This window comes from Chiloscyllium plagiosum, unplaced genomic scaffold, assembly GCF_037043375.1.
Source record: "Chiloscyllium plagiosum isolate Xiang-an unplaced genomic scaffold, Cpla_swu_hap1 HiC_scaffold_33, whole genome shotgun sequence".
Taxonomy (NCBI): Eukaryota; Metazoa; Chordata; class Chondrichthyes; order Orectolobiformes; family Hemiscylliidae; genus Chiloscyllium; species Chiloscyllium plagiosum.
Window position 1 is genome coordinate 3,965,593 of NW_028270171.1, and position 18,245 is coordinate 3,983,837.

Below are 18,245 nucleotides of genomic sequence, written 5' to 3' on the forward strand. Positions count from 1 at the left end.
TGGTCTGTGATGTGTAGTGATACCAGTAGCAAAGGGGGCCATTTCGTGTAATGGCTGAGGTCACCATGATGGTCCTGCCTCTGCAACCAGGTTCTTTAACAGACACATGGTCACCCGCAAGTTAAACCCACCAGCAACCACCTCTTCCTTTCTCTCTCCCTCTCTCTGTCTGGTCTGTCTCATGGGAGAGCAGTGATGGCGGTTTTCCAAGTATGGACTCTTTGAGATTTGCACGAGAATGACAGCATTGGAGTTTCTTCGCAGCCATTGGTCAAGTCATATGATATGAGGGCTGATGAAGGGCTCCTGCCCGAAACGTCGATTTCTCCTGCTCATCGGATGCTGCCTGACCTGCTGTGCTTTTCCAGCACCACACTAATCTAGACTCTGATCTTCAGCATCTGCAGTTCTCACTTTCGCCAAGTCACATGATATATACCCTGTTGGGTTAGATTAGATTAGATTAGATTACTTACAGTGTGGAAACAGGCCCTTCGGCCCAACAAGTCCACACCGCCCCGCCGAAGTGCAACCCACCCATACCCCTACATTTACCCCTTACCTAACACTACGGGCAATTTAGCATGGCCAATTCACCTGACCTGCACATCTTTGGACTGTGGGAGGAAACCGGAGCACCCGGAGGAAACCCACACAGACACAGGGAGAACGTGCAAACTCCACACAGTCAGTCGCCTGAGGCGGGAATTGAACCCGGTTCTCTGGCGCTGTGAGGCAGCAGTGCTAACCACTGGGCCACCGTGCCGCCCACAGTTATGATGCTCTTCAACTCAGAGGAGCAGCTTCAAGCCTTGGCTGTCAGAGATAACATGCACATATTGCCTCCTTAACATTCTTTCTCTTTGCGGGAGGTGATATTATCATTGGACTGTTAACCCAGAAATCCAGGTAATGATCTGGGGGCATGAGTTTGAACCCTGCCCTGGCAAATGGTGAGATTTGAATTCAATAAAATATCTGGAATGATGAGAGTATAATGATGACCATTGCCAATTGGGAAAATCTCATCTGGGTCACTAATGTCCTTTCGGGAAGGAAACTGCCACTCATGCCTGGTCTGACCTACATGTGACTCCAGACCTACAGCAATGGGGTTGACTCTTAACTGCCCTCTGGGCAATTAAGGATGGGCAATAAATGCTGGCCTATCCAGTGATGCCCTCATCCTGTGAATGAATATTTTAAAAATCTGTTTCCCCCTTTCTGTCAGCCATTCCACCTCAGTCTAAATGTTTGTGATCCCTGAAGCTGCAGTGATTGGTCAGATCTATGGGTGATATAACTACACAATACTCGTTTCCCCCCCCCCCCCCCCCCCCAGTTTTGCTGTCTGCGGTGACATTCTTGAATCAGAGCTCTGAATGGAGCTTGTCAATTTGTTGTGGGACAATTGCCACCACCAGAGGCAAAAATAGCTCAAACCAAAAGCTCTTTGCTACAAATCCAGGGGTGGAACGTTTAGTTTTCTCTCTTGCAAAGTCTCTCGCATTCAATCTCTTACTCAAAGACTCTGAAGGCACTCTCGATGTCTCTATGCCTTTCTCCCAAGGTCTCTTTCTTTCTAAAGTCAGGAGCAGCAAGCAAGATTCATTTATACCACATTCTAAAAAGAACAAACCCAATTGTCTACAGAAACATTCTTGGTCCTAACTGATCTTCACTCCTGGTCTCGACATTACCTTCTGGAAAACATGCCTTATCATGTTCTAATAGACAAACAGGCAGTGGAAAAATAGAGAGGAACAGATTGAACTATATTAACCTCTTCATTCTTCATGTCAGGTCTATTCAAGGGACAAGTGCAGGAAGTTTGGATTATTGGATTTTTAGTGGTAGTTATGTCAGTGCAGAATCGATGGGCCGAAGAGCCTATCCTGCTCTGGACGAATCTATGATAGTGCTTTGTGTTTCCATTTCTGACCAAATTTGAATGTGTTTTCAATGGGCTTTCAGTTAGTATATATGAATCTTGCAGTTAATTTGCTCAGATGGGTTAATTGGTTTGATCAGATTCCTCCCCAGTCCTATAACAGTCTTACCAAAGCTACAAACGTTACTGTGACAACGTTAACCTGTTCTTGACCTATTGCCAGCTCTTGACAGAGATGGTTAGCCACACCATTGTCCTCCAAGATCCCTCCACTGTTGTCCCATTGGATAGGATTGCTCCCACCTGATTCCAGTTTTATCTCTTGAGTGGTAGGTGGAGAATCACTGGTGATGGCTTCTCCTGCTGCTCCTGGCATCACTCAATTTCCTCCTGTTCCTATTGATGTTATTATCCACAGACTGTGTGAGTTTCCACGTATACACTGACCACAGCCAACTCTACCTCACCACCATCCCCTCCACCACACCCAGCTCAATCTCTCTGCTAACTGTAAATTACCAGTGTGTTCAGCTGATGATATTTAATACTGATGGATAGAATTTTCATATATTTAAATATTGGGAAAACTGTGGATCCATTATCTTCAGTATAACCTCAGTTTTTTTAAATGACTGACTCCCAACCTCTTCCTGGGAGCTATCTGGGGCTGAGTAAGACTATTCCCTACATTGATGGCATTTTTAACACTGAGTTGAGCTATTGACCTCAAATTTACACCATTACGAAGATCATCTGACCCCTCTTCATACCTCATCTTTGGTTGAGACCCTCAGTTAAGTCTAGACTCAATTATTTAATCATACTCCTGGCTGGTTGATCTTGAGATCCTGTAAAACTCTCTTACCCCATCTAAACTTGCTCCAAGTCCAGTTCACCCGTCACCCCATCACTGACTGCCACTGACTACAGGGTAAGCAGCAGCACCTCAGTTTAAAATTCCCACCTTTGTCCTCTCATCTTCTCAAGCCTTGAGTATTCATAGCCCTGTCATCTCCTCCAGTCCCACAACCCAACAGATCTTTGCACTCTTCCAGTTCTGGCCTCTTGCTCCTCCCGGATTTGAAGTTCTCCAGCACCTTCTGCTGCCTGATGTCCAACAAGCCCAAGCTCCGGACTCCCCTCTTGAGACCCCTCCAGCTCACTGCCCTCCACGGAGCCTTGCTTTGGGTCACCTGTCCAAACCTCGCCTTCTGGGGCTCAGTGTCTGGTTTTGTCTCATATTCGCTTCTGTGAAACACCTTGGGACGATTTACTAAGTTAAAGGTGCTATATGAATGCGTGGCACTCTATGATTTGGATAGTTAAATCTCTTGATTCCAACTGGATCATATCATACCTGGCACAAACTTAATGCCACTTTGGTCATACAGTCATAGAGGTCTACAGATTGGAAACAGGCCCTTCAGCCCTACTTGCCTATGCTGCCCCAGTGAAGTAGCTAAAGGCATGGCTGATATGGGAATGGTTCATGATGCCACTTCTTTCAAAGGGTTGTGTTATTGGCCCTTGCTATCTAATTATATATTCTGTAATTATACAGACATTGCAGTGGGGTAAGTACAGCCTCTGAGGGTGAAACAGCCAATGGCTATCATCTTAAACACATCTGAAGGAATGAGTTCTGAAGAAGATTCAGACTGGACTCGAGACATTAACTCGGTTTCTTTCCTCACAGATGCTGCCACATTTTCTGAGTGTCTCCAGCACTTCCTATATTTTCATTTCAGATTTCTAGCATCCACACAAAGGCTGCCTTGCTGATCTTTGAGGGGCCCTATTCTCTCCCTAGTTAACCTTTTAGTCCTTAATGTATTTGTAAAAACCATTTGGATTCTCCTTATCCCTATTTGCCAAAGCTATCTCATGTCCCCTTTTTGCACTCCTGATTTCCCTCCTACATATACTCCTACTGCCTTTAAACTCTTCTAGGGATTCACTTGATCTATCCTGTCTATAACTTACATATGCTTCCTTCTTTTTCTGAACCAAACCCTCAATTTCTTTAGTTATCCAGCATTCCCTATACCTACCAGCCTTCCCTTTCACCCTAACAGGAATATACTTTCTCTGGATTCTCGTTATCTCATTTCTGAAGGCTTCCCATTTTCCAGCCGTCTCTTAAACTGCGAACATCTGCCTCCAATCAGCTTTCGAAAGTTCTTACCTAATACCGTCAAAATTGGCCTTTCCCCAATTTAGAACTTCAATTTTTACATCTGGTCTATCCTTTTCCATCACTATTTTAAAACTAATAGAATTATGGTCGCTGGCCCCAAAGTGCTCCCCTACTGACACCTCAGTCACCTGCCCTGCCTTATTTCCCAAGAGTAGGTCAAGTTTTGCACCTTCTCTAGTAGGTACATCCACATACTGAATCAGAAAATGTTCTTGTACACACTAAACAAATTGCTCTCCATCTAAACCCTTAACACTATGGCAGTCCCAGTCAATGTTTGGAAAGTTAAAATCCCCTACCATAACCACCCTATTATTCTTACAGATAGCTGAGATCTCCTTACAAGTTTGTTTCTCAATTTCCTTCTGACTATTGGGGGGTCAATAATACAATCCCAATAAGGTGATTGCCCCCATTCTTATTTCTCAGTTCCAACCAAATAACTTCCCTGGATGTATTTCTGGGAATATCTTCCCTAAGTACAGCTGTAATGCTCTCCTTTATCAAAAATGCCACTCCCCCTCCTCTCTTGCCTCCCTTTCTATCTTTCCTGTAGCATTTGTACCCTGGAACATTAAGCTGCCAGTCCTGCCCATCCCTGAGCCATGTTTCCGTAATTGCTATGATATCCCAGTCCCATGTTCCTGACCATGCCCTGAGTTCATCTGCCTTCCCTGTTAGGCCTCTTTCATTGAAATAAGTGCAGCTTAATTGATCAGTCCTACCTTGTTCTCTGCTTTGTCTTTGCCTGCCCTGACTGTTTGACTCACTTCTGTTCTCAACTGTACCATTCCCAGATTGAAATCTTTCCTCACTATCTCCCTTGGTCCCACCAAACACCCGTCCCCCTACCCCGCTCCACCTTAGTAGTTTAAATCCTCCCGAGCAGCTCTAACAAATCTCCCTGCCAGTATTAGTCTCCTTCCAAATCAGGTGCAATCATCCTTCTCGTACAGGTCACTTCTACCCCAAAAGAGATTCCAATGATCCAAAAATGGGAATCCTTCTCCCATACACCAGCTCCTCAGCCATGCATTCATCTGCTCTATCCTCCCATTCCTCACTAGTTCATAACACTGGGAGTAAACCAGATATTACTACCCTCGAGGACCTCCTTTTTAAATTCCTGCCTAACTTTCTATATTTTCCCTTAAGAATCTCATCCTTTTCCCTTTCTATGTCATTGGTTCCAATGTGTACAGTGACCTCCTGCTGGTCCCTCCCCACTTTGCGAACATTCTGCACCCTCTCTGAGACATCCTTGATCTTGGCACCAGGGAGGCAACATACCATTCTGATTTTTTGCTGCAGGCCACAGAAATGTCTGTCTGTGCCTTTAACTAGAGAGTCCTCTAACATGATCAATTGCTTAGAACCTGATGTACCGTTGTTGCATTAGAGCCAGTCTCAATACTAGAAACTTGGCTGTTCGTGCTATATTCCCCTGAACATCCATCACCCCCTACATTTTCCAAAACAGGACACTTGTTTGAGATGGCGATAGCCACAGGAGATTCCTGCACTAGCTGCCTACCCCTCCTACCTTTCCTGGAGTTAACCCATTTACCTGACTGTATCTGTGGCTTTTCTCCCTTCCTATAAATGCCATCCACCACACCCCCAGCTCTTATAAATTCCTCATTGCTTCTAACTGTTGCTCCAACTGATCCATGTGATATGATAGGATTTGCAACCAAAGACACTTCCTGCAGACATGATCATCAGTAACATGGAAACTCTCCTTAAACTCCCACATCCGACAGGAAGAGCATATCACTCCACTAAAGGCCATCTTTGCTCCTTCGCAATCTACAGACCCAGAAAATAGTACTGCCTTTTTGCTCTAGAACAGTGCTCCTGTTATGTTTTTAAAATTTAATCAAGAGACAGATCTCAATAAAACATATAACCAAAAAAGAACTTACTGTACTCACTACCATAGACTTACAGCAAGGTTACACATAAAAACTATGCACTTATCTGTTCCTGTGCAGTGAGCTCTCCCACACAGGTTCCTCCAGGGTCAGCTGTGAATTTTGCTGTTTGTTAATTTTTCGTAGATGCACTCCAATGTCCAGAGATACATGAACTCAAACAGCAAAGATAGTAACTGTGCAGATTCAGTGCTGTGTCAGTTAGCAGTGTGGGTCTCTTTCTCTCTCTCCCCACTGACCAAGTGGTAGCTTCCTTTTGTCTGTCTTCCTCCTTTTGAAAGTGCCGTTGTTTTGATCTTTATTCCCCAAAAGTTTTAAAACAATGCCACGGCATATAACACAGTAATTGCTGCTCCTGGAATTCGAGGAAATCACCTCCAACACCTAAAATACCTCAAAAAAGGAGCAGCTGTTACAGCCACAATTTTTCCTGTTCTCCATCTTGGATTACCCAGGAGATGGGGAGATACCAAATGAGTATTTTGCTGATGTTATGGAGAAGGACATGGAAGATATAGAATGTCGGGAAATAGATGGTGACATCTTGAAAAATGTCCATGTTACAGAGGAGGAGGTGCTAGATGTCTTGAAATGCATAAAAGTGGATAAATCCCCAGGACTTGATCAGGTGTACCCAAGAACTCTGTGGGAGGCTAGAGAAGTGATTGCTGGGCCTCTTACTGAGATATTTGTATCATTGATAGTCACAGGTGAGGTGCCGGAAGACTGGAAGTTGACTAACGTGGTGCCACTGTCTAAGAAGGGTGGTAAGGACAAGCCAGGGAACTATAGACCAGTGAGCCTGACCTTAGTGGTGGGCAAGTTTTAGATTAGATTACTTACGGTGTGGAAACAGGCCCTTCGGCCCAACAAGTCCACACCGACCCGCCGAAGAGCAACCCACCCATACCCCTACATTTACCCCTTCATACCTAACACTACGGGCAATTTAGCATGGCCAATTCACCTGACCTGCACATCTTTTGGACTGTGGGAGGAAACCGGAGCACCCGGAGGAAACCCACGCAGACACGGGGAGAATGTGCAAACTCCACACAGTCAGTCGCCTGAGTCGGGAATTGAACCCGGGTCTCTGGCGCTGTGAGGCAGCAGTGCTAACCACTGTGCCACCGTGCCGCCCAAAAGTTGTTGGAGGGAATCCTGAGGGACAGGATTTACATGTATTTGGAAAGGCAAAGACTGATTAGGGATAGTCAACATGGCATTGTGCGTGGGAAATCATGTCTCACAAACTTGATTGAGTTTTTTGAAGAAGTAACAAAGATAATTGATGAGGGTAGATGTGATCTATATGGACTTCAGTAAGGCATTTGGACAAGGTTCCCCGTGGGAGACTGGTGAGCAAGGCTAGACCTCTTGGAACACAGGGGAAACTAAGGTAGAAGACAGAGACTGGTGGTGGTGGAGGGTTGTTTTTCAGACTGGAGGCCTGTGACCAGTGAAGTGCCACAAGGATCGGTGCTGGGTCTGCAACATTTTGTCATTTATATAAATGATTTGGATGCGAGCATAAGAGGTGCAGTTAGTAAGTTTGCAGATGACACCAAAATTGGAGGTGTAGTGGAAAGCAAAGAGGGTTACCTCAGATTACAATGGGATCTTGATCAGATGGGCCATTGGGCTGAGAAGTGGCAGATGGAGTTTAATTCAGATAAATGTGAGGTACTGCATTTTGGGAAAGCAAATCTTAGCAGGACTTATACATTTAATGGTAAGGTCCTAAGGAGTGTTGCTGAACAAAGAGACCTTGGAGTGCAGGTTCATAGCTCCTTGAAAGTGGAGTCGCAGGTAGATAGGATAGTGAAGAAGGCGTTTGGTATGCTTTCCTTTATTGGTCAGAGTATTGAGTACAGGAGTTGGGAGGTCATGTTGTGACTGTACAAGATATTGGTTAGGCCACTGTTGGAATATTGCGTGCAATTCTGGTCTCCTTTCTATCGGAAAGATGTTGTGAAACTTGAAAAGGTTCAGAAAAGATTTACTTGGACGTTGCCAGGATTGGAGGTTTGAGCTACAGAGAGAAGATGAATAGGCTGAAAATGTTTTCCCAGGAGTGTTGGAGGTTGAGGGGTGACCTTATAGAGGTTTATAAAATTATGAGGGGCATGGATAGGATAAATAGACAAAGTATTTTCCCTGGGGTGGGGGAGTCCAGAACTAGAGGGCATAGGTTTAGGGTGAGAGGGGAAAGATATAAAAGAGACCTAAGGGGCAACATTTTCACACAGAGGATGGTACGTGTATGGAATGAGCTGCCAGAGGATGTGGTGGAGGCTGGTACAATTGCAACATTTAAAAGGCATCTGGATGGGTATATGAATAGGAAGGGTTTGGAGGGATATGGGCCGGGTGCTGGCAGGTGGGACTAGATTGGGTTGGGATATCTGGTCGGCGTGGACGGGTTGGACCGAAGGGTCTGTTTCTGTGCTGTACATCTCTATGACTGTATCTGCCATATTTTACTTTGACCGAATTGCTGTCCTGCACCCCATGTTTGGCATTAAAGTGGGGAAACTGTACAGTAGTGTTGTGGAAGGTCAGTCTAGGCTATGATCCAGCTTCTTGTGACCGGGTTTTAGGAAAGGTGTGAGGGATCAGAAGGAGACTGACCAGAATTATCCCAGGGATGAGGGAGTTCAACACCAAGGTTAGAGTGGGGATGCTAGCATAGTTCTCACAGCAAGGAGCGGGTGGTGTAAAAGATTATGACAAGTGTAAATAAAATAGATACAGAAAAGCTGTCTGTAGCAGTTGATAGCAGAGGACTTGAGCTTAGAGAGTTAGGGTTTTGGGCAGGAGAAGCCAAAGGAAGGTATGGCGTAAATTTATTTATATGGAGTAGTGAGCTGGAACTTTTTGTTGAAGAAAGGGGATGAAGTAGAGATGATCAATGATTTCGAAGAATACAGGATGGGCGTCTGAGGGAAATAAACATGTCGGGGCTACAGAGGTTGAGCAGGTGGAATGGGAGTGGCTGGATTGTCTGACAGAGAGAATAGGTTCATCACCTCATGCTGTGCAGAAGGATATTATCAGACTGGAGAGGGTTCAGACGAGATTTAGCAGGACGTTGCCATGTATGGAAAGTTTGAGCTATAAGGAAAGGCTGGATAGGCTGGAACTTTTTTCACTGGAGATGGGAGGTTGAGAGGTGACCTTATAAAAGTTTATAAAATAATGAGAGGTATACATAGGGTTAATGGGAGTTGTCGCTTCCCTAGGATGGGGGATTTTAAGAATAGCTGGCACATTTTTAAGGTGAGAGGAGAGAGATTTGAAAAAGACACGAGAGGCAAATTTTTGTACACAGAAGGTGGTTTGCATGTGGAATGAACATCTTAAGGAAGTGGTAGATGTGGGTACAATTACAACAGACATCTGGATAAATACATGAATAGGAAAGGATTTGGAGAGATATGGGCCAGGAGCAGGCAGGTGGGGTCCAGTTTAGTTTGGGATTATGGTCAGCATGGACTGGTTGGGCCGAAGGGTCTGTTTCTGTGCTGTATGACTCTATGGCATCCAAAAGCACTTTGCGGTCAATGAAATGGTGGCAGGAAGATGGGGGAGATGGGGGGCACAGGGGGGTGTAGCAGCCTGTTTGTCAACTGCAAGTCCTTGCAGGGTAGTGAGGAGTTCAGGCGCTCACTGTTAGCAACGAAAGCTCAGTGGCCAGGAAACGAGGAGGAACAGTCTCTGCTCTCTGCACTCGAGGATTTGCAGATGCATCAATAAGCAAACACTTTCCCTCTCTGCTCCTTACATGGCTCACGTGAAGTAATTTGATCCCTCAGTAAATAAGCTCAGCTCCTGCAGTGAGAATAGGTGTTAAACAGCAAGTTTCAGTCCACCTCCACTAATTGCAGCTAGTGTTACTCACATATCAATATAACGCAGGCGTTTGGGGAGAGGTGATAGCTGATTGATATCCTCAATCTGACACTATTTATGCTAACAAGAGTGTGATTTAATTATTCATCTTCATATGGTGGCTTCAGTGTGCAACACAGTCACTGAATGATACAGGGATTTCAAACTGTTCCCACTGCACGTGACAGTATTTATACAAGGAGTGGGCCAGAAATTAGTGAGTCTCAGGGGGAGTGTGTCAGTATTTACAGGGGGGTCCCCGGGGGGAGTGTGTCAGTGTTTACAGGGGGGTCCCCGGGGGGAGTGTGTCAGTGTTTACAGGGGGGTCCCCGGGGGGAGTGTGTCAGTGTTTACAGCGGGGTCCCCTGGGGGGGAGTGTGCCAGTGTTTACAGGGGGGTCCCGGGGGGGGGGGGGGTGTGTCAGTGTTTACAGGGGGGTCCCTGTGGGGAGTGTGTCAGTGTTTACAGGGGGGTCCCTGGGGGAGTGTGTCAGTGTTTACAGGGGGGTCCCTGGGGGGAGTGTGTTAGTGTTTACAGGGGGGTCCCCGGGGGGAGTGTGTCAGTGTTTACAGGGGGGTCCCTGTGGGGAGTGTGTCAGTGTTTACGGGGGTCCCTGTGGGGAGTGTGTCAGTGTTTACAGGGGGTCCCCGGGGGGAGTGTGTCAGTGTTTACAGGGAGGTCCCTGGGGGGAGTGTGTCAGTGTTTACAGGGGGGTCCCCGGGGGGGAGTGTGTCAGTATTTACAGGCGGATCCCCGGGGGGAGTGTGTCAGTGTTTACAGGGGGGTCCCCGGGGGGAGTGTGTCAGTGTTTACAGGGAGGTCCCTGGGGGGGAGTGTGTCAGTGTTTACAGAGGGGTCCCTGGGGGGGAGTGTGTCAGTGTTTACAGGGGGGTCCCTGGGGGGAGTGTGTCAGTGTTTACAGGGGGGTCCCCGGGGGGAGTGTGTCAGTGTTTACAGGGGGGTCCCTGGGGGGGAGTGTGTCAGTGTTTACAGGGGGGTCCCCAGGGGGAGTGTGTCAGTGTTTACAGGGGGGGTCCCTGGGGGGGAGTGTGTCAGTGTTTACAGGGGGGTCCCTGGGGGGAGTGTGACAGTGTTTATAGGGGGGTCCCTGGGGGGAGTGTGTCAGTGTTTACAGGAGGGTCCCTGGGGGGGGAGTGTGTCAGTATTTACAGGGGGGTCCCCGGGGTGAGTGTGTCAGTGTCTACAGGGGGGTCCCCGGGGTGGGGTTGTGTCAGTATTTCCAGGACATTGACCCTTTCAAACTGAAACACAGTTCACCAACTGCAGTCATTGCACAGGAATGTCTCTGGGATTTGTTTTCATTTGAGGAAAGCCCTGAACCTTGTATGGACAGGCAGAAACAAGGTGCTTCATTTCTGTAGCACCTCTCACCATTGTGACTTACAGACAGTGAAATGCTACTTGACCTACTATCACCATTGTGTCTTAGGAAGCCCAGTGGATGATCTGTGCACAGCAAGATCCCACAAACAGCAGTGTGAGAATGATCAGATAAGCTGATTCATGATGTGGGATGTGAGTGAGGTCCTCACTGGGACATTGGGGAACATTCAAGCATCTCCCTGTGTCCGAGCAGCATCCTTGAGATTTTCAGGAATGTTGTGAGGGGGCTGACCGGCTTTCAGACGAATGGCAGACAGTTCAGTAGTGCCCAAGTCCTGCACTGTGCAGGAGGCTACAGGTGGTGTCCTGGATCCACAGTCCTCAGGTTTCATACAGAGAGACCCACCGAGCCATGGAACATCCACCTCCTCTTGCCTGGCTTAGTTTTGACGAGGGCAAATAAAACTCTGAGAATTAAAGATAGATATGGCAGAGCAGAAGGCCATTCAGCCGACTGTGTCTGTGCTAGCTCTTGGAGAAGAGGTACGCAATTAGTCTCACTTCTCCCTGTTAGTCATAAAGCTGAATAGCACAGAAACAGGCTTCAGTCCAAGTGTCCAAGCCAACCAGATATCTTAAATTAATCTAGTCCCATTTGCCAGCATTTGGCCCATATCCCTCTAAACCCTGAGAACAGAGAACATAGAACATTACAGCGGAGTACTGGCCCTTCGGCCCTGGATGTTGCGCTGACCTGTGAAACCAATCTGAAGCCCATCTAACCTACACTATTCCATTCTCATCCATATGTCTATCCAATGACCATTTAAATGCCCATAAAGTTGGTGAGTCTACTACTGTTGCAGGCAGTGTGTTCCACACCCCTACTCTCTCTGTAGTAAAGGAACTACCTCTGATATCTATCCTATATCTATCACCCCTCAATTTAAAGCTATGTCCCCTTGTGCTAGCCATCCCCATCCGAGGAAAAAGGCTCTCCCTGTCCACCCTATCTAACCCTCTGATTATCTTGTATGTCTCAATTAAGTCACCTCTCAACTGTCTTCTCAACAGCCTCAAGTCCATCAGGCTTTCCTCGTAAGACCTTCCCTCCATACCAGGCAACATCTTAGTAAATCTCCTCTGAACCCTTCCCAATGCTTCCACATCCTTCCTATTATGCAGTGACCAGAACTATACACAATACTCGTCACTACTGATTCTATTACCACGCCCGGTGTCACTACTGACCCTATAACCACGCCTGGCATCACTACTGACCCTATAACCACGCCTGGTGTCACTAGTGTGACCGTACTGCTGCAGCATGACCTCATGATTCTGAAACTCAATCTCTCTACTCATTAAAGCTAGCACACTGTATGCCTTCTTAACAATCCTATCAACCTTTCAGGGATCTATGTTACTGGACACTGAGATCTCTCTGCTCATCCACACTACCAAGAATCTTACCATTAACCCTGTACTCTGCATTCCTGTTACTCCCTCCAAAGTGAATCACCTCACACTTTTCTGCATTAAACTCCATTTGCCACCTCTCAGCCCAGCTCTGCAGCTTATCAATGTCCCTCTGTAACCTACAACATCCTTCAGTAATATCCCCAACTCTACCGACCTTAGTGTTATCCGAAAAGTTCCTAACCCATCCTTCAATGCCCTCATCCAGGTCATTTATAAAAATGACAAACAGCAGTGGACCCAAAACTAGCATTATCCCACTAGTAACTGAACTCCAGGATGAACGTTTCCCATCAACCACCGCCCTCTGTCTTCTTTCAGGTAGCCAATTTCTGATCCAACCTGCTAAATCACCCTCAGTCCCATGCCTCTGTATTTTGTGCAATAGCCTACCGTGGGGAACTTATCAAACGCCTTACTGAAATCGATATACACCACATCAACTGTTTTACCCTCATCTACCTGTTTGGTCACCTTCTCAAACAACTCAATAAGGTTTGTGAGGCACGACCTCCCCTTCACAAAACCATGTTGACTATCCCTAATCAACATATTCCTTTCTAGATGATTATAAATCCTATCTCTTATAACCTTTTCCAACACTTTATCCACAACCAAAGTAAAGCTCACTGGTCTATAATTCCCAGCGTTGTCTCTACTCCCCTTCTTGAATAAGGAAACAACATTTGCTATCCTCCAGTCTTCTGGCACTCTTCCTGGAGACAATGACAACATAAAGATCAAAGGCAAAGTCTCGGCAATCTCCTCCCTGGTTTCCCAGTGAGTCCTTGGATAAATTCCATCCGGCCCAGGGGATTTATCTATTTTTATATTTTCCAGAATTGCTAACACCTCCTCCTTTTGAACCTCAATCCCATCTAGTCTAGTAGCCTGTATTCAGTATTCTCCTCAACAACATTGTCTTCCCCTATCTCCTCTGACTCCACACACAACATCCCATTACTGTCCTTGATTGCCCCTAATCTTACTCTAGTCATTCTTTTATTCCTGACATACTTATAGAAAGCTTTAGGGTTTTCCTTGATCCTATCCACCAATGATTGCTCATGTCTCCTCCTGGCTCTTCTTTGCTCTCCTTAGATCTTTCCTGGCTAACCTCTAACTCTCAAGCACCCTAAGCCTTCACATCTCATCCTAATATAAGCCTCTTCCTTCCTCTTGACAAGAGATTCAACTTCCTTAGTAAACCACCGCTCCCTCGCTCGACAACATCCCCCCTCCTGACAGGTACATACATATCAAGGACACACAGTAGCTGTTCCTTGAATAAGCTCCATATTTCAGTTGTTCCCATCCCCTGCAGTTTCCTTCCCCATCCTAGGCACCTAAATCCTGCCTAATCACATGGTAATTGCCTTTCCCCCAGCTATAACTCTTGCCCTGTTGTGTATACCTATCCCTTTCCATCACTAAAGTAAACATAACCGAATTGTGGTCACTATCACCAAAGTGCTCACCTATCTCCAAATCTAATATCTGGCTAGGTTCATTACCCAGTACCAAATTGACAGTGGCCTCACCCCTTGTTGGCCTGTCTACATACTGTATCAGGAAACCCTCCTGCACACATTGGACAAAAACTGAACCATCTAAAGTCCCCCATAACAACTACTTTGTTGCCATCGCTCCTATTCAGAATCATCTTTGCTATCCTATCCTATACATTTCTGGAACTATTTGGAAACCTATAGAAAACTCCCAACAGGGTGACCTCTCCTTTCCTGTTTCTAATCTCAGCCCATACTACATCAGTAGACAAGACCTCAAATGTCCTTTCTGCAACCATAATACTGTCCTTGACTAATATTGCTTCACCTCCCCCTCTTTTACCATCTTCTCTGCTCTTACTGAAACATCTAAATCCCAGAACCTGCAACAACCATTCCGGTCCCTGCTCTATCGATGTCTCCGAAATGGCCACAACACTGAAATCCCAGGTACCATCCCATGCTGCAAGTTCCCCCACCTTATTCCGGATGCTCCCGACAAATCCTATTCATATCCCCATCCAGATGTCTTTGAAATGTTGTAATTATACCAAACTCCACCACTTTCTCCGGCAGCTCATTTCATACATGCATTACCCTCTGCGTGAAAAAGTTGTTCCTTAGGTCCCTTTTAAATCTTTCCCTTCTCACTGTAAACCTATGTCCTCTAGCTTTGGACTCCTCCAACCCAGGGAAAAGACTTTGGCTATTTACCCTATCCATTCCCCTCATGATTTTATAAACCTCTTTAAGGTCACCTAGTGAAAACTGCCCCAGGCTATTCAGCCTCTTCCTATAGTTCAAACCCTCCAACCCTGACAACATCCCTACTAAAGGAGGCAAGTGCCCAGTGGTATTATAGTTAAACTATTAATCCAGGGACCCAGGTAATGTTCTGGGGACCTAGGTTCAAACCCTATCATGGCATGTGGTGGAATTTGTTTTCAATAAAAATCTAGAATTAAGAGCCTAATGATGACTGTACATTTATGGCCCATTTGGTTAACTAATGTCCTTTCGGGAAGGAAATAGCCATCCTTACCCAATCTGGAATACATATGACTCCAGACCCACAGCAATGGGGTTGACTCTTGACTACCCTCTGGGCAATTAGGGATGGCTAGTGACCCTCTCATTCTGTGAATGAATTGAAAAAAAAACAATTCTGAAAGTTTCACCTTTCCTATAGCAGGGAGACCAGAACCAAAAATGGCCTCACCAATGTCTTCTTCGTGTTTAACCTTGAATTTTAACCTCTCCCTCCCTCTCAGCGTTTTGAATATCAATGATCTGTATCGTATTTATGTTCCTGTTGCCCTCCAGGTTTGAGTAATATCATTGGTATCATAGTGTACATATCTGCCAACGCTGGAGACCCAGCCAAAAGCGACTCCAAAAAGAACAGTTATTCCTACGGATGGTCATTTTACTTTGGAGCTCTTTCCTTTATCATCGCTGAGATGGTGGGAGTGTTAGCAGTCCATTTGTTCATTGACAGACACAAACAGATCCGGGCCGGGGCCAGATCCGCAGATTACCTGCAATCCTCGGCAATCACCCGCATCCCCAGTTACCGGTACCGTTACCGGCGGCGCAGTCGGTCGAGTTCCCGGTCCACGGAACCCTCGCACTCCAGGGATGCCTCGCCGGTCGGTCTCAAAGGTTTCAACACGCTGCCCTCCACTGAGATCTCCATGTACACTCTCACCAGAGATCCCCTGAAGACCACTAGCTCCTACAACTCTGAGCGTGACCACAACTTCCTACAGGTTCACAACTGCATTCAGAAAGAGCTGAAGGATTCTTTACATACGAATACAGCCAACCGCAGAACAACTCCTGTATAAAACCCAGGATGCTACAGAAAGAGGGACAGAGAGAGAGAGAGAGAACAAAACAGAGGAACAACAACAAAAAAATTAATAATTTACAAAAAAATATTAAAAGTTATTGCATGAAAACCCAATTCCATTGCAAAAAAAATGCAAAAGTTACTTTGTCAAAAAAAGATTTTAAAATCTAAAACGAGGAGGATAAAGAGAGGGGGAGATGTGATGAAGCAGAAAGCCTGAAATTCTGCAAGAGGATGGATTGACGAGAGAGAGAGAGAGTGTGAGAGGGACAAATAGGAAGAGGGATTTTTTTGTTCATTTTCTCAAATGAATTTAAAATGCCATTTATCGTCGACTTTTTTGTTTTTCGTAACTATTGTTTCCCTGACGAGAATGGGAGGTGATGCTTTTCGATAAAAGGTCATGAGCTTGCTGAACAGTTTAAACATATTTTAAAAGAACAAAAAGGACGCATCCATTCTTTACGACAACAACAAAATCTGGAGGATTTGAAAACAAAACACAGGACTGGGACAACATCAAATGTCAGTTTTTTTAATTTTGCTCGGCCATTGAATGAAATGATCATTTATCAAAGGAAATTGGAACATTAACAAAGAAAATATATGTATTCTTTAGAAAAACTAAAGACATTTTATTGGTGTGTGGCAAGCTATGGATTTGAGAAATTTGCATGTGATGATAATGACGCTCCTCTTCCGACCAAAAAAAAACTCAAATCAAGAATTTCAAAACAAGAAATTTTTTTAACGATTTCAATTATTATTTAAGAAAAACAAAATGATAAAAATGGAATGGAATTTTGTGTGGAGCAGGAATGGAGAGGGTTTGGGAGAAACGAGAAATAATCAGCTTTTATTTCCAAAAGTTTCCTAATTTTGGTCCAACTTTAGGATGCCCGTGGGAATTGTTTGAAGGTGCGAGGATGAATTGAAAGAAAGAGGGGAGCGAGGGAGAGAGAGAGAGACGGGGGAAAGCTGGGCGAGATGGTACATTTACCCTCTCTAAAATCAGGAAACTCTATTGTGCGAGTGTGAAACTGTGGTGTTTAATTCATTTCATGCCAAATTTAAAAAAAAATCAAAAAAATTTCAAAAAAATGAAATAAAATCTACCAAAAAAAAAGCTTTCATATATTTTATTTTCAAAACTAAAAAAAGACATTTTCTATGGTTTGAACAAGGAATTTAAAAAAAAAGAAAATTAAATTCAAACATCCGATACATCCACAATGGAATATTTTAAATATGGTTTAACAAAAAAAAAAGGATTCATTGTGGGATCCACTAGAAATATTTAAGAGAATTGACAGATTAATTTTAAGCTGAGATGATCGTTCAATGGAAGAGCTTTTCAACATTTTAATAAAAATACTGTCAGCGAAGTGGAGAATCTCGGCTTGCCAAAATCACAATCCTTCTTTTTCCCAAATAATGATTTCCAGAATCAAAACCTGATTGAGTTGTGGGAAAGAGAATGGGACCTGGTTATCTTGTACAATTCACTTCACTGGAAGAAATCAAAACCCATCGATTTAACTCAATTGTTACAATTATTTTCTTTTTTTGTTTGCAGACTGTTAAAAAAACCTGAGACATTCAAATAAACACTTTTATAAGAAGTTTGCACTTTAATTGTTTATTTTGATGTAAATGTTTCCCGAACTTATTCACAGCAGATGTCCATGTCTGGTTATCTAGGGGACAGGGACAGAAGTGGGAATTGTCAGATGCCAATGCTGAGACGGGTGAATAAGGCAGCATCTGATCATTTCAGACAAAGCTGAATTGTTTGGCAGGTCAGCATGTAAGCTCGTCTTACCCTAGCTGCAAAATCCCCAACTATCAAATGCTCCAACCTTTCTCTTTCATGGCTTCTGATTTCTATTTGTTTTGTTGATGGGTCGGGAAGTTAGGCACTTAGACCAACCCACACCATGATGACAGAATGATTTGCCAGGGTCGTTTCAGCTGAGAGTCAATCACATTGTGTCACTAGCCTGAGTTAGGATCACTCCTGAAAGAACATGTATGAACCAGATGGGTTTTAATGTTTGCTAATAATATTTTATTTCTCTCTTCACTATTATAATCCATCTGTACTTTTGTTATTGCACATTATCCTATCACCATCTCCCCTCCTTCATGC

At 44.8% G+C, this 18,245-nt stretch overlaps 1 protein-coding gene across 1 annotated transcript in view; it reads left to right on the plus strand.

The window, feature by feature from the left end:
• LOC122542106 (calcium voltage-gated channel auxiliary subunit gamma 2a) overlaps nt 1–17,771 on the plus strand; it is a 142,824-nt gene extending 125,053 nt beyond the window's left edge. Inside the window, exon 4 of the mRNA XM_043679479.2 lies at nt 15,568–17,771. Within this exon, the coding sequence (XP_043535414.1) occupies nt 15,568–16,091 (524 nt within the window). The 3' untranslated portion in view covers nt 16,092–17,771. The remainder of the gene's footprint in view (nt 1–15,567) is intronic.
• Nucleotides 17,772–18,245: the final 474 nt, after the last annotated feature.